General features: G+C 42.2%; 1 protein-coding gene across 6 annotated transcripts in view; it reads right to left on the bottom strand.

Moving 5' to 3' along the window:
* The window catches only part of ELAVL1 (ELAV like RNA binding protein 1), a 31,690-nt gene extending 18,438 nt beyond the window's left edge, over window positions 1-13,252 (bottom strand). The window contains exons 1-3 of one of the 6 annotated variants that reach the window (XM_071728154.1): window positions 13,141-13,249; window positions 3,866-4,050; window positions 3,314-3,497 (exon numbers count right to left, since the gene is read on the bottom strand). In XM_071728154.1, coding sequence (XP_071584255.1) covers window positions 3,314-3,485 — 172 coding nt within the window. In that variant the 5' untranslated portion in view covers window positions 3,486-3,497; window positions 3,866-4,050; window positions 13,141-13,249. Of the gene's footprint in view, window positions 1-3,313; window positions 3,498-3,865; window positions 4,051-12,698; window positions 12,946-13,140 lie in introns of those variants that run through there. The other 5 variants (XM_071728150.1, XM_071728152.1, XM_071728149.1 and 2 more) reach the window with 5 other exon arrangements.
* Between the last annotated feature and the right edge of the window lie 356 nt (window positions 13,253-13,608).

Below are 13,608 nucleotides of genomic sequence, written 5' to 3'. Positions count from 1 at the left end.
CAATCCTCAACAAATTATCACAAAAGGCCAGGAGATATAACAGTAAAAAGTTAATCTCAGAGTGGCACTGTGCTGTACTATATTGGGAAGCAGCCTTAGTCTTAAAATCTGACAGAAAGAACAAAATCCAGTAGGAGTTCCACAGTTCTCTTACAAAAGTTCTGGATCTCCAAGACATGCTCACCATAAACACAAGTACAGTGAGCAACAACAATCCAATATTTGCCCACTGCCCCTGAGCACTAATTCACTCATCACAACTTCAGCAAAGCCTGGAAGCACTTAAGAATGTAATGCACAAGCTGGAGAATTAAGAGACCATCACCCTGGCTTTTAAGTATGATCAGGAAGAGCTCAAGGAGCACTGCACCCTGTTTAGTGTTCATCTTGAGTCACTGCTAGAAACAAGCTATGTGTACACAAAGCAGAAAATTCAGAGCAAGAAATGTTCACAAGTCACAGTATGCTTTGCTGCTACTTTCAACTTCCTATAGCATTCATCAGTAACAAAATAAAGGATAAGCAGTCTAGTCGTTTCAAAGAGTCTCTCCAAATTTTATAAACATGATCTAATATATATAGAACATGAGACTGTTCAGTGCCATACTGTATTTGAAACAAACCCCAACAACAGAGATTTTGATGGTAATGAAGTACTGCACTCAAACAACACAAGTTTAGCTTTCAAAGCAATTCTTGAATCAAAGCAATCAGTCTACAGAAAGCTAAGACTAGTTCAACAAGTAATTAGAAACTGTGTTCTAATTCTTCTAATTAGAAGAACTGTGCTCTTCTAGTTCTTCCAGGCAGGAGACATTTTCTGCCCTACATGTTACATTAATAGAGAATTAAATTGAGAAAAGTATACATATCGGACGTTTTTAAAAATAAGCACTATCCAACAAACATTGACATCGAAACTCTGCAAATACAGTCAATAAAAGCAACTCCAAAGACAAAATGCTTTGATTTAACAGAATGTCATGGGGGCACCAAAGCTGTGATTTCAATGAAAAGAATAAACTGATCTAAAAACGTCTAATTACTACAAAAGGAGTGATCACCACCCTCCTGTCCAGCCCCACTTTGTCTTACATGCCAATATTCTGATTTATCTGACCTCACAGAAACCAAGGTCAGCAAGCTAAACAGGATTTTCTACAGCTCTTTTCCTTCAAGTCTGCCACAGGGTCAGAACAATGCAAGTGGTGGCTCAAGGAAAACAGAACTCTGTCACAAGACCGTTCCTTTTCCAGGGCAGCTGAACATCAGATCTGCTTATAGGAGAGTTCTACAGTACGGAAATCTTAATGCTCACATGAAGGAGCAGAAAAGAAGAGCAAAAGGAAGGGAAAAAACCATGTTACTTATAGCAGGTTCCTGAAGAAGATAGTTCTTAAGTTACTGATACTTCCGAACTGTCAGTGAGCACAAAGAACACTGGGAAATGCTCGTAACAGTGTTGCGAAGGAATTAAAAATTAAGTAGCAACAAGATGAAATGGTTTCACCAGCACAGCCATGCATAATTAAACACACACTGCCACTTCAAAGAAAGGGAGAATTTTATCCAAAGGCACTCAAAGAAATCACAAGCAGCATGACCAGGAGGTCAAGGGAGGGGATTCTCCCCCTCTGCTCCACTATGGTGATGCTCCCCAGCAGTGCTGGGTCCAGTTCTGGGGTCCCCAACACCAGGAGAACACAGAGCTGTTGGAGCCAGTCCAGAGGAGGCCATGGAGATGATCCATGGGCTGGAGCAGCTCTGTCTGGAGCCAGGCTGAGGGAGTTGGGGGTGTTCAGCCTGGAGATGACTGTGGGGAAACTTTATTGCAGCCTTTCACTACTTCGAGGATGCTTCAAACAAACTTTTTAGCTAGTCCTGTAGCAACAGGACAAGATGTGATTGTTTTTCAACTGAGAAAGGGGAGAATTCAGACTCGATGGAAAGAAGACAGTTTTTTCAGTTAGGGTGGTAAAATGCTGCCCCAGATTGCCCAGAGGTGGTAGATCCCTGGAAACATTCCAGGTTGGGTTGGACAGGGCCCTGAGCAACCTGATCTGGTTGAAGATGTCACTACTCACTGAAGGGGGTTGGTGAGCTTTAAAGGCCCCTCCAGCCATTCTGTCAGTCTGTGACTGTGCAAAGCTAACAGGAATTTCACTTTGGATTTTTCATAGGGTTATGAAAAATCCTGCAGCACACAAGTGTATGTTTTGGACTTTAAACTAGCCAGCACTGTCAAGTTCCAAGTTAAAGTTAACCAGACTTTACCAGAGTATTCAGTGCTACAGGGAACAGTGTGAAATAGATTCTCAAACTTTGGATAACAACAAGTCTTGCTTCCATTTTAAGATATCCTTACTATGCAGGTGATTTTGTGCTTATCTGAAAGTTCAAGGTGTGGCTCAGCCATGACAATTCATGAATGCCTCATTACTGTTAAAAAAGTGATCTTCTTCCCTTGCAAAAGCAGCCTCTGGAGCAAAGCTCTACTTCTGACAACATATAGGCTGAATACTCAACTAGCAAAATATTCAAAGACATATTTTATGTAGCTACTTTTATGTAGCTACTTTTATTTACAGAAACAACCATGCTCTCCCACTGAATCCAAGAGTCTGTGAATTCTGAGTAACAACCAGATTTTGTAGCTGAAGGTTTTTACTTGTATAAGGACTAAAACATCTTCACAGAACAGATAAAAATCTCCTGCAACAGAAGAGGTATAGCTTATGGAACTGGCTTCTCTACCAGCATGTGGTTGTTTTCAAGGAAACATTAAATTTCACAGATCTGAACAATTCATTACTCTCATTTCAAAAGCTACTACTAACAATCCTATTTAAAGGATTCACAAGTTACATTCCTGAAGAGTGATAAGAACTACAACAGCTTCAAGACAACATGCCACACCTTTATTTGACTGATCAAAATCAGATCAGAAGGTTTGTCTGCATATTCAAAGCTCTGGAAACATAAAAAATGCTCAGCCTGGAGGAATAAGTAAGTTGGGGACCAAATTCAAATAAGTTTTAGAAATGGCTATTGCTGTTGAAATTTAAGAACTGTACTAATTGGAATTCTTAACCATACACAAGGTAGTCTTTATTTCAAGTATTCTGTTTTCCTAATCCTCAAAATCTCACCTTAGAATTATTCCAGTCACGAACATATTTGCAATTAGTTTGATTACGCACTGGTAATCAAATTGATACTGGTATTTATTATTTCAGCATTAAATTGCATTCAATTAAGTATTTGCTTGAGCAGTCTACTAAAAAGTAAAAACTTCTTATGCAATAGATGATACCTGCAACTTTGTCCCGGATAAGTTTTGCAGATTCAACTTCACCAATACTGCTGAACAGACTCCGTAATTCATCTTGTGTCATGTTCTGAGGGAGGTAGTTTACAATTAAATTTGTTCTACCAATGTCATCCCTGCAATCTTCAGCCATGTGATCTTCATAACCATTGGACATTTTATAATATATCTGCAAAGAGAAAAAAATCAAGTAAGTTCTAGATCTTTGTACTTCAGTAACTCAAACTTCCTCCACCTAAGATGGAATGTTTATTTCAAAAACCTGGGAGCAAGCAACTGTTTCAACTATGCATTTTTTTCCACCCACAAAGCAAAACATTATTTGTTGAAAATTCCAGAACAATTCATTCTTTCAAACTAACAAGCATGACATCTTACAAAAATAAAAATACCACTAAAGAGCTCTTAAAGGGGTAGAGGTGCTAATAAAAAGCATCAAGACAGATTCTGAACACACCAAAGCATTCACAACAGCAGAGGTAAAAATTGGTGTCCCACATCCAAGCATTTGACTTGAATCAAAACTGACACCTCAACCTTAATTCCAGATGAAGTCTAGCAGATTCAGGACACAGAGACTGGTATGTTTTTTCTGGATTTCAGGCAGCCGATTTCTTCTATGGTACCAGACTCTGATTCTGAAGTTTGATGTTGATTTATTCATCCTCTTAGTCTGAGTTATACATCTTTACCTCCAAAACTTTCCACAGCTCTTAAAACAGCTGTTAAGCACACAGAAATAACAGAAAAGATGTTAAAAACCTGAAGTGAATTCATGGCCTCCTGATGCTTGATGAGCTCTCCTCCTCTAAAGCCATCACCATTTGTGCATTTTATTCAAACATTTTGGCCTATGAGCAGCATTTAAAATGTTAATTTACACCACAAAGTTGCAATAATGTTTAAGTATGAATGTGTTTCCAATTCAGACTCTACCATTAAGGGGCATAAGACCAAACACTTTTATTTTTTAATGAAACTATGGCTAAACCAAGAGGATCAAGTTTTTTCTTTAATCCAGAGGTTTCACTACAGAAATATGACCAGAAGCTTGGTTGGACAAAGCTAATTCAGCAGTGCCTGCCCAGCTAATAACTTTTCTTGCTATCCTCAGCTTACTCTGTAAATTCAGATTCACACCACTGTATTTCCAGAACAAATGTAAATGAATGCTTCACCCAACATGAGAGCAGTCTAATGAAAAATTCAAGAACAGAAATTCAGCTTGCAACTCTTTAATTTCCTTCTTAAAAGTTTAGTGTAAACTTTCCCAGTTCAACATGAAATCTGCTTCTCAATGAAGCTCTAAGTGCCATCCCATAAGAATGAATTACCACAGGTTCAAAGATTAGCTTGGTGTTTAATAATTTGGCCAACACACCCATTTGACCACAAGAGTAACATAAGATGCTGTACATCAGCAACTACGATTAAAATTCTTCTAGCTGCAGTTTGCTTGGGAACTGAGCAGATGAACTAAAGCAAGTACCAGTAGCAGAGTGATAATCCTGCCTGAAGGGATGATAAATTTGAGCTAAATTAGAACAGTTTAAGACACTGCTTCTCAGCCACCAGTAGAACATCAGGTGAGGCATCCAGAGGATGCCAAAGCTTCCAGCTCATCCCAAGGCTGTGAGCCAGCAAGCCTTGGATCTCTTGGACTTCATACTGGCTCCATCTACCCAAGGTGGGTCAGAAGAATTCACATGACTACTTACGGATCTCAAACAGGGTGCTTCTGAGTTAAAACCATTAACACCACAAGACACCCATGTAGCATCAGCTTACAGCTTTTTTTACAGATACTGCTGCCCTCTATGCTAAGGGCTGTGGCTTTATTTATTGATTAGGATCTACTAAAGGATCAGCCTTTCCAGGGACTGCATTGCCACAACTGGAAGCTGAATCATGGAAAAAGTCCTGAACAGCAACTACAGTCCCTTCACCAGCAGCTACTGTTAAGTCATGTTTGGCTTTTATTTTCATATTTTCTTCTTGCAAAGGCCAGATTTTCTTAAAAAAAAAACAAAAGAACAAAAAACCAAACAGAACACAGTTTTAAAATAAACCATAACTACACTTAACATTTAGCACATTATAGATTTAAACTGAGTCTTTTTTTAAATCTTTTTCATCTTTTTAATACTTGAAGTATTAACAGCTTGGAGAGAGAGGTCTTGCCCCACTTCACCTGATGATTAACCTTCTACCCCTCATTTCTGTGTTTCAAATGTTAACTCAAGTCCCAGCACCCTTCTGCCCACGGGATAACCAACTTGTATCATGAAAGCAATGGAAAACTACACCAGGAGGGAAGCACCTCTTGTTGTGTCAGCAGTTTTAATCTGCTTTCCTCGCAGCAAGATAAGCAGCAGAGCTAATGCCAGAGGATAGGAGCGCAAGATGAGAAACTGCAAAACCAGAAGCAGGAGAGGAGACTCCCCTACTGAGCAATTTTAAGCTGCAAGGTTGTCTCAGTTGTGCTGTGAAAATATGTCTTTAAATACATGTTCCATTCCAGCTCTGTCACAGCTGTCTGAGAACAACCTCAGAAAAGTTTCCTTCTGCTAAACAACACTCCAAGCAGCTGAACCTTCTTTGTTCAACATACATGAGATATAAAACCAGACAATTTATGTTTTCAAATTTGTTTTAATAAAAAGCAAATCTGCTTGTCCTGTCCTGTATAAAATTCAAGTTCTACAAGCACAATACAGCATAATGTGGAAGACTACGGAAGCTGTACAGTGCTATGGGAGTATTTAGTAAGCAAAGGAAGAAAACGTAAGATTCCCGTCAGGTTTACAAGTTCAAATTTCCTTCACTTTAACCAAATTTGCCCAAGACATGGTACAAATCACTTCTGCTGCCACAACTCTCCTGACAAGTTTATGAAGTTGCTATATATTTTTACACCGTCCAAAGCAACAAGTAACGAAAAAAAATTGTGTTTTCCATATCTGCCAACATATATCTGCTGCATCACAAACAAATACCAAATGCAAAAACTCCCCAGCATACCATGAGGACAACAGAGTAAAAGGAGCAGAGTGGTCAGAGAGAAGATGGCTCTTTTTCTTCCTGATCTTCCACTAAGCTCTTAAGCAACTCAACTAACACTTGATGGCCATCCTGCAGGTTAGTGGGAAACCACTTCCCCCACTAGTGGTGAAAAGTTCTCATGCCAGTGAGAAGAAAAGCAGCACCTGAAGAAGTGTTAACTTTCACATATTGAAAAGAATTCTAAAAGGGCATGGTGGTATAAGATGGTCAGTCTGCATAAAGTGAGAAATGCTACCTAAGAAAGCATGGGTTTTGCTCTGTTCTAACTGATATATGTTGAATGAATCTCCTAATATTTCTTTATCAAAGAGGGAACAATCAAATTTCATCAGTAAATATTCCAGACTTGAGAACCAGACCTAGAAACTCACTTGGATCTATAATTTAATTAACTGATTTCCATCAGTCCACCTTGACACATATCAGAAGCCTGAATGCACCTCAGTTCTGAGCAGGCAGGTCAAGGATGGAAAGAAGACTTAACAGCTCCATTTGGGAGGGCTACCAGTAATGAGTGGTACCTTGCAGCCTTTCTGGGAGGAAAAAAAAAAAAAAAAAAAAAAAAGAAAAAAAGAAAAAAGAAAGGCCTTCAATGCTATGTCCCAAGAAAAGGACATTTTAAGCCTAAATTCCACTGCAGGGCATTTCCTAAAATATTTGGTTTTGGTCGGTTGGTTGGTTTCATTTTTTGTTTTTTTAAATAACCCACAGCTTGTTTGAAAAGGCAGCCTTGTTCTTCCTTGTGTAAGATGCCCTCAGACATATGATGCCAAGGATGCCTCACAGAGCCCCTTATTCTGAGGAAGTCTCCTTGTTGGGGTCAATACTGATGAATGAACAGGGAACCTGCACCAGAAAAGGTGACTTTGGTAGAGCTCTGCCACTGAGCTGCCCTGAGCAACTTCAGTCTCAAGGGTTCATTCTTAAATACACTGGTTGACCTCAGGAACCTTGGTGGGGTCCTTCAAGTAGAACTTCAGGGCTATACAGCACATGGATGAGATTTGTTAACATGCACCCTCCCCTGACTGACTCAGAGGCAAACAACAAATGCAGCTCTCTGTCCTGGACACTGCTCTACCACTCCATTTTAAAGCTGCTGAGCAGTCTTCCTTGGAGATCATACATGAAATACAAGAAAAATGATACTGCTACATCAAGGGAAATGCCAAACCAATCCACACAGCTGCAAAAGGCAGATGCAGAGGTGCTGAGATGTTGAGGTTTGAATCCATGCCAAAAGCAACTCTGTACACACAGAGGGGCCTCAGGAGCCTGCAGAGCCTCTGCTCGTTGAAACCGTTTCAGGAAAACGGTTTTCAGGAATGATCCAGCACAGTAACACCAAGCAAAAAATTACTTTGCAGCCAGCTGTGGAGACAGGATTGAGAAGACACAGAAGGGACAGTGACTGGGGGGAAAAAACAACCATGTTTTTTTTCCAGAATTCACTATAAAATATAAAGTATGTTTAACTTTAGAAGCCACACTAGCAGAAAAACCTCCACCAGGCCTCCATGCCTCCCAGAAAAAATATTTCTCAATGCTCTACAGCCAGAATACAACTCTCCATTTTTTTAATCCAGGCCTCCCTACATACAACTGATTGTTACCCCATAATCTGCATGAAAACTCTGTTTATTCCTTACACAAATTCCTTTCACATCCCAAACAGCTCTCCACATTGCACCCCACAAGCATTGACCTCTCCATAAGCATCCATACAGACTACAAGTCAATGACAGCACAGCACAAGACCCATTGCTATTGGACTCAAGCTGCATTCAATATTACTTCAAGTAACAGGACTTTCATCTTGATCAAACACTAAAAGCTAAGTGGGAGCAGGGGGAGTGGGGAAAAAAAAAACAGCACAAAATCCACACATTAGATCTCTAATTCAAGAATAACACTTCTACAGCATATGAGAAGAAAAAAACAAACCATGGAGTTTGACAAAAAAAGGTTATCCTAGAGTGTATGTGTGCTGATTAGGACACACACTTCAAATCGCAACTCAGATCTGAGCTGCATGCTTAAGCCTTTCAACAGATTATTTCAATGTGTACTTGCAAAGGCAGGTGATATTGCTTAAGCTTTCCTAATGAATAAAAATAATTTAGATACAAAGCAGTGTGCTTGTGTTTGAGAGATGCCTGATGTTGTTTTCAAAAAGCAAGTCCACAACCAGACAGAAGAATCTTGATCTCACCTTTTCTCGTTTATTGCACTTAAGCTGACTGGCAGCTGCTGTACCTCATGAGCATCAATCTTACCTTTCCTTGGCACAGCCCACACTGTTTGGTACACAGGAAAACTCAGGCAGAGAGTAAGGTGTCACAGATTCCATCCCACAAATTGGACTGCCACCCACTTCTCTTTTGATTGTCCCACAGTGATCAGTAAGGTGACTATTCTCTCACATAACTGCCTCAGCTGAGCTCTCCTCCACTGTCACAATATTTTAAGTCAGCAAACAGGAGAAATTTGATTCATTTGGCACACGTACTCTTCCCAACCCCCATCCCCCAGAATACAACAAACTGGTCTACAGAACCATGCTGTCATGGGGGTTTTGTCAAAAACAAACAAACAAACAAACAAAAAGACAGGAAGATTCTTTTGCAATCAAACTTTACCTGTTAACCACACAAGTTGCTTAACCTGCACCGGTATGTTCCTTCCACACTAATGTTTAATTTCTGTTTGTAAATCTGGCAACCAAATAGATCCTTTCTCCCTGACACTCCTTCAGATTTTTCAGAGTTAACAGATCTCACCTTTTCATTGACTGTCTTTATCTTCACAAACATGGAACAAAGACACTGCCCTCTTTCTCCTTAGCTTTGACTAAATTTAAGCTTCCAACATGTATGTCAGTTCTGACAATAAAAATATCACTGCACCAGAAGTGGCTAGTATTGAAATCTACTACTGAGTTTCAACAAACTTTATTTCCACATGCTAAACCATTGATTTCTAGTACAACACATTTTAAGCTTCTTTATTTTGTTTATGTTTATAATAGGCATAAAAAGTGTTAAGTATATTACTAATGCAACACATCTCAACTAACAAAAATTTAATATTTCAAAGTGGGTTTATATATACTGTAACAACCAGATTTGTCTAAAATATTTTAAATACTTCCCTTTAGCTGATTTTATTCATGTCCATATAATATCACCAAGGTAAATGTTTTTGTCAGTGCTTATACTGCCATTCAGAGACAAAAGTATTTCAGGTGAAAAAATTAACTGCACACTTCAGAGGAATGACCTCACTTTGCCAGCAGTCTGATGAACTATAGTCAGCTCATCAAAACAAAATTAATCATAGTTGGGATGCAGTCAGAAATCAGATCCAGACTTGGCCATGACTGCCAACAGGAGACAGGAGGGAGGATCAGGGCCTCCCAACATCATCTCTGCTTGGAGTGCCCAAGCAAGGGCAACTGGAAACTATAGGGCTAAGACACTCCACCTGTGTAGTGAGATTTCAGATTTCCCTGTCTTTAAGAGTTAACAGTTGCCCAGACAGAGAGCAGACTACAGACTACTCAGAGCTTCAAGTCAACACCTTCCAGAGTTATTTTGTTATTCTGACAGTTAATATAACTGTGTTCTTAAGTAGCGAAGAGACAGCTGGACAACTTTTTGCATCTGAAGATTCTCACCTTCTGCACTGGTATTTTAAAAATTACAGGTTTATGATAAAAAGATATAAAAAAAAAAAAAAGAAAGAAGTTATCTTCCTTGTTCTAGAGAGTGTCAGAGTGTCCAGTAATTGCCTTCAACAACTTTTTCACCTACAAAAAAAATATCTGGAGACAAAGAACTGTGCTTTGAGGGAACAACTCCTTTCCTATGGACAGGACATTTGCTTTAGGTGAAGAGTGGACATAAGAACTTTGGGCTACAGACACATCCTGACAGCAGCTGCCCCACACACTGATCCATCCTTGGATTAGCAGCTGGTACTTTCCATGTGATGGGACAGGAAGGCAAGTGCAGGAAGAGGAGATGGCATCCAACTTGTTCACCAGCACAAGGAAAATAAACTCTAAAGGCTTCATGAGACAACACAACTTACTACTGCCTCCGACATGGAGACTATGGATATGATGGCTGAGAGGAATATTATACTTTATATGTACTATGCCACTGCTACTAATATTAGGAAAATAAAAAGTAGCAAAATCACACACGTGAAGAACATCTGTGCCATGTCTGCATAGCTTACTTCCACCCAACCCCCTCAAAAACAAAAAACAAAAAACAAAACAAAAAAAAAAAAAAAAAAAAAAAAAAAAAAAAGAAAAACCAAAAGAAGCTTAAAATCTATTTTTGCATACATCACCTACATATACCAAGGTTGTATAATCTAATGGATCATTTAGGCCAGCAGTTGGAAGCTTGCAGGTGCCTGGATTACGGAATCATCCATGAAAAATGAGAAGTAGCCTGATCAGTTCCCAACAGAAGGCAAAATTTAACACCTCTCATTTGCTGAACTATGTCACTCTTCCTAAATGCTTAAATTTTCAGCAGTCACCTGCAGCTGCCTTCCATGCTTTTTCAAAAGTACTGGCAAGTGCAAAGAGAACAGCTTACCTAAATATCTTTTTTTTGCAAGTCTGCAAATATAGCAATATATATGTGTGGTCAGTACAACATCCAACTCTAATGAATTCACAAAGGGCTTGAAACAAACAAGCAACCAAAGCAACAACCAGGAAGCTTTGGTTTTCCTGAACCAAAGCTTCAGGAAAAAAAGCAGGCTGGCCCAACAGCTTAAAGAAACAGATTCTGAAAGCAGAAGGATTGTCTCTGACACACCAAGACATGGAGGGATTTTTTTAAGGAAGAAGAAAGTAACAGAGCATTCAGGAACAGGCAAATAAAAAGAGTGTTTGGGTAAGGAGTGTGCAGCACGTTCATGGCACACTAAGACACCGACCACATTCAGCAGACACGAAGTTAAGAAAAATGCTATGCACAATATCCATATTTATTTAGAATGTGCTTATTACTACTGTTGTTCCCACAAACCTGGCACTGCATCAGACAACTCCCAGAGGAGAGCCATGTAGCCACATCTACCTGCTGCAGAACCACCCACAGCAGGCCCAAATAATGAAGGCTATAAACTCACTATACAATATATTTAACAATGATACCAGCTTAAGAGGTTCCTGTTCACATTCCAATCCAACCAAGGGGAGAGCCTACTGCAAGAGCAGGCAGGAGTTCTGTAACTCAGGCTGCTCAACACTTTGAATCATGAAACCACAGACCCATTTGCATCACTATATAAATACAGTTATACTATTTCAAAACAGAAATTAAGACAATCGCATAGTAAAATATCATGCTGTGCATACTTACAAGCTCAGGAATCTAAATCCAGTTATCTATCATACAACACAGACATAACCCAAGAGTCAGCAGAAATCTAAGAATTGGCATCAACCACACCGGTTTTATAAAAGTCTATAGAATATGCGCATTGCCCCAAAGAGATACAGACACATCTAGAAAGACAAGTGGTTAACACACGAGTACTAGGGAACAGCAGGCTGGTAAAAAGGAAAGAGCTGAGCAATGTGAGCAGTTAACATCCACGTTCAGAGCAGAAAAAGAAAAAGGAACGGAAATCCAGAGACCACCAAAAAGTGATGAAATGCCAACAAGATTAATAAACGGAATGAATTTCTACCCTTCCCGTTTCTTTCCTCCTTTTATCTGCCTCACAGGTACCACAGGATCCCCGCACAAGTTCTCCATGGAACAAAACATGCTTCCCTTCTCAGCAAGCCTCAGATACAACAAATAACTGCTCCACTACCCAGCACTTCAGTACATGGTAGCCTGCACACTGTTCCACACGTTTCCAACAGGGCTCTGTGGCCCTTTCTCTGCACTACCTCTACACACGTTCCTTTCACCCATGTCCTGCCACTGAATGGCTCCCTAACACATTCCTGCCTCTTCAATCGCTAAAAAATGGTAAGCGCCCTACTTTGAAAGGCCTCCCACGAGTACTAACAATAGTGGGCTTCTACTTTAGTCACGATTTCTTCCGGCCAAAAGCACTTAGCACAGGACTACTTAACCCTGTTTGTAGGCTTATGCCATATTAGCCAGACGACATTAACATTAATATCAACGCACATCGTCGACATTAGCCAGCACACCCTCCGACGCGCGAATCAATAAAGACATACCAGTCTTACTCAAGGTGGGAGATTTAAAAACTCTGTCAATGGCGACACAAACTAAATAAATACGAAAGACAACAACGTTACCCTGAAGAAGAAAGTCTCTGGACGAGGCGCAGGCCCAGGCCTGCGCCCGGGGCCAGGGCCGGCCCCCTCCGCGGCAGCCCCAGGCAGCGAGACCCACGGCCTTGTGGCCTACGAGCGCGAAGGCCTCGGGCCCCTCCTCCACCGCCCGTGCCCCATCCACTTCAGAGAGGCCCTCGCAGCCCCGCACGCTGCAGCCCCGCACGCTGCAGGCCCGCCTCCGGCCCGCAGGCCGCAGCCCCAGCTTGGCCGCCCCAGGCCCGCGCTCCCCCGTCGGCTGGCCCCTCCCCCCCGCAGGCCCCAGCTCTCCCCCTGCAGGCCCAGGCCTCGGCCTCGCTATCACGGCCCCCGCCAACCCGCTCCCGCTCCTGCCCGCGCCGGCCCCACGGCAGGCGCCAGGGGTTCTGCGGGCACCGCGCCGGAGCCCGGAGCTGCGCGGCCTCACCTGCGGCCGGCTCGGCAGGGCCTGTGCAGCGGGAGGTAACGGCTCCGCAGCGCACACAACAAGCCGCTCGCAGCGCCTCCGGCCACACCCCCAGCCCGCCCACCGACTCCCATTGGCTGCTCCGAGCACGTGTCCCGCGTCCCATTGGCCCGGAGGCCCGTCCGTCAAGCGCGGGATGAGGGCGGCCTCTCGCCGCGCGCCGTGGGAAGGGGGGCTGCGCGTGTGGCGGCGGCGGCGGCGGCGGCCTGGAGCGGGGAGAGCGGGAAGGGGCCCAGGAACAGGGGGAAAGGGGCCTGGAACAGCGCGATGGGGCTCCAGGCGTCGCTTCAGCCTCCCCTCCCGCAGTCTCTGAGGGTGTGCGCGGGGTCTGCGCCTCCCTCCTCGTCCTCGGGCCTGAGGGGAGCTCCCGGGGAGGCGGTGGGTGCAGAAGGCGGTGGGCAGCCTGGGCAGAGCCATCCCCGGTGCCAG

Source organism: Heliangelus exortis, chromosome 28, assembly GCF_036169615.1.
Source record: "Heliangelus exortis chromosome 28, bHelExo1.hap1, whole genome shotgun sequence".
Lineage (NCBI taxonomy): Eukaryota > Metazoa > Chordata > Aves > Apodiformes > Trochilidae > Heliangelus > Heliangelus exortis.
The sequence above is the reverse complement of the archived record's forward strand: the minus strand, read 5'-3'. Positions and strand labels throughout refer to the sequence as shown.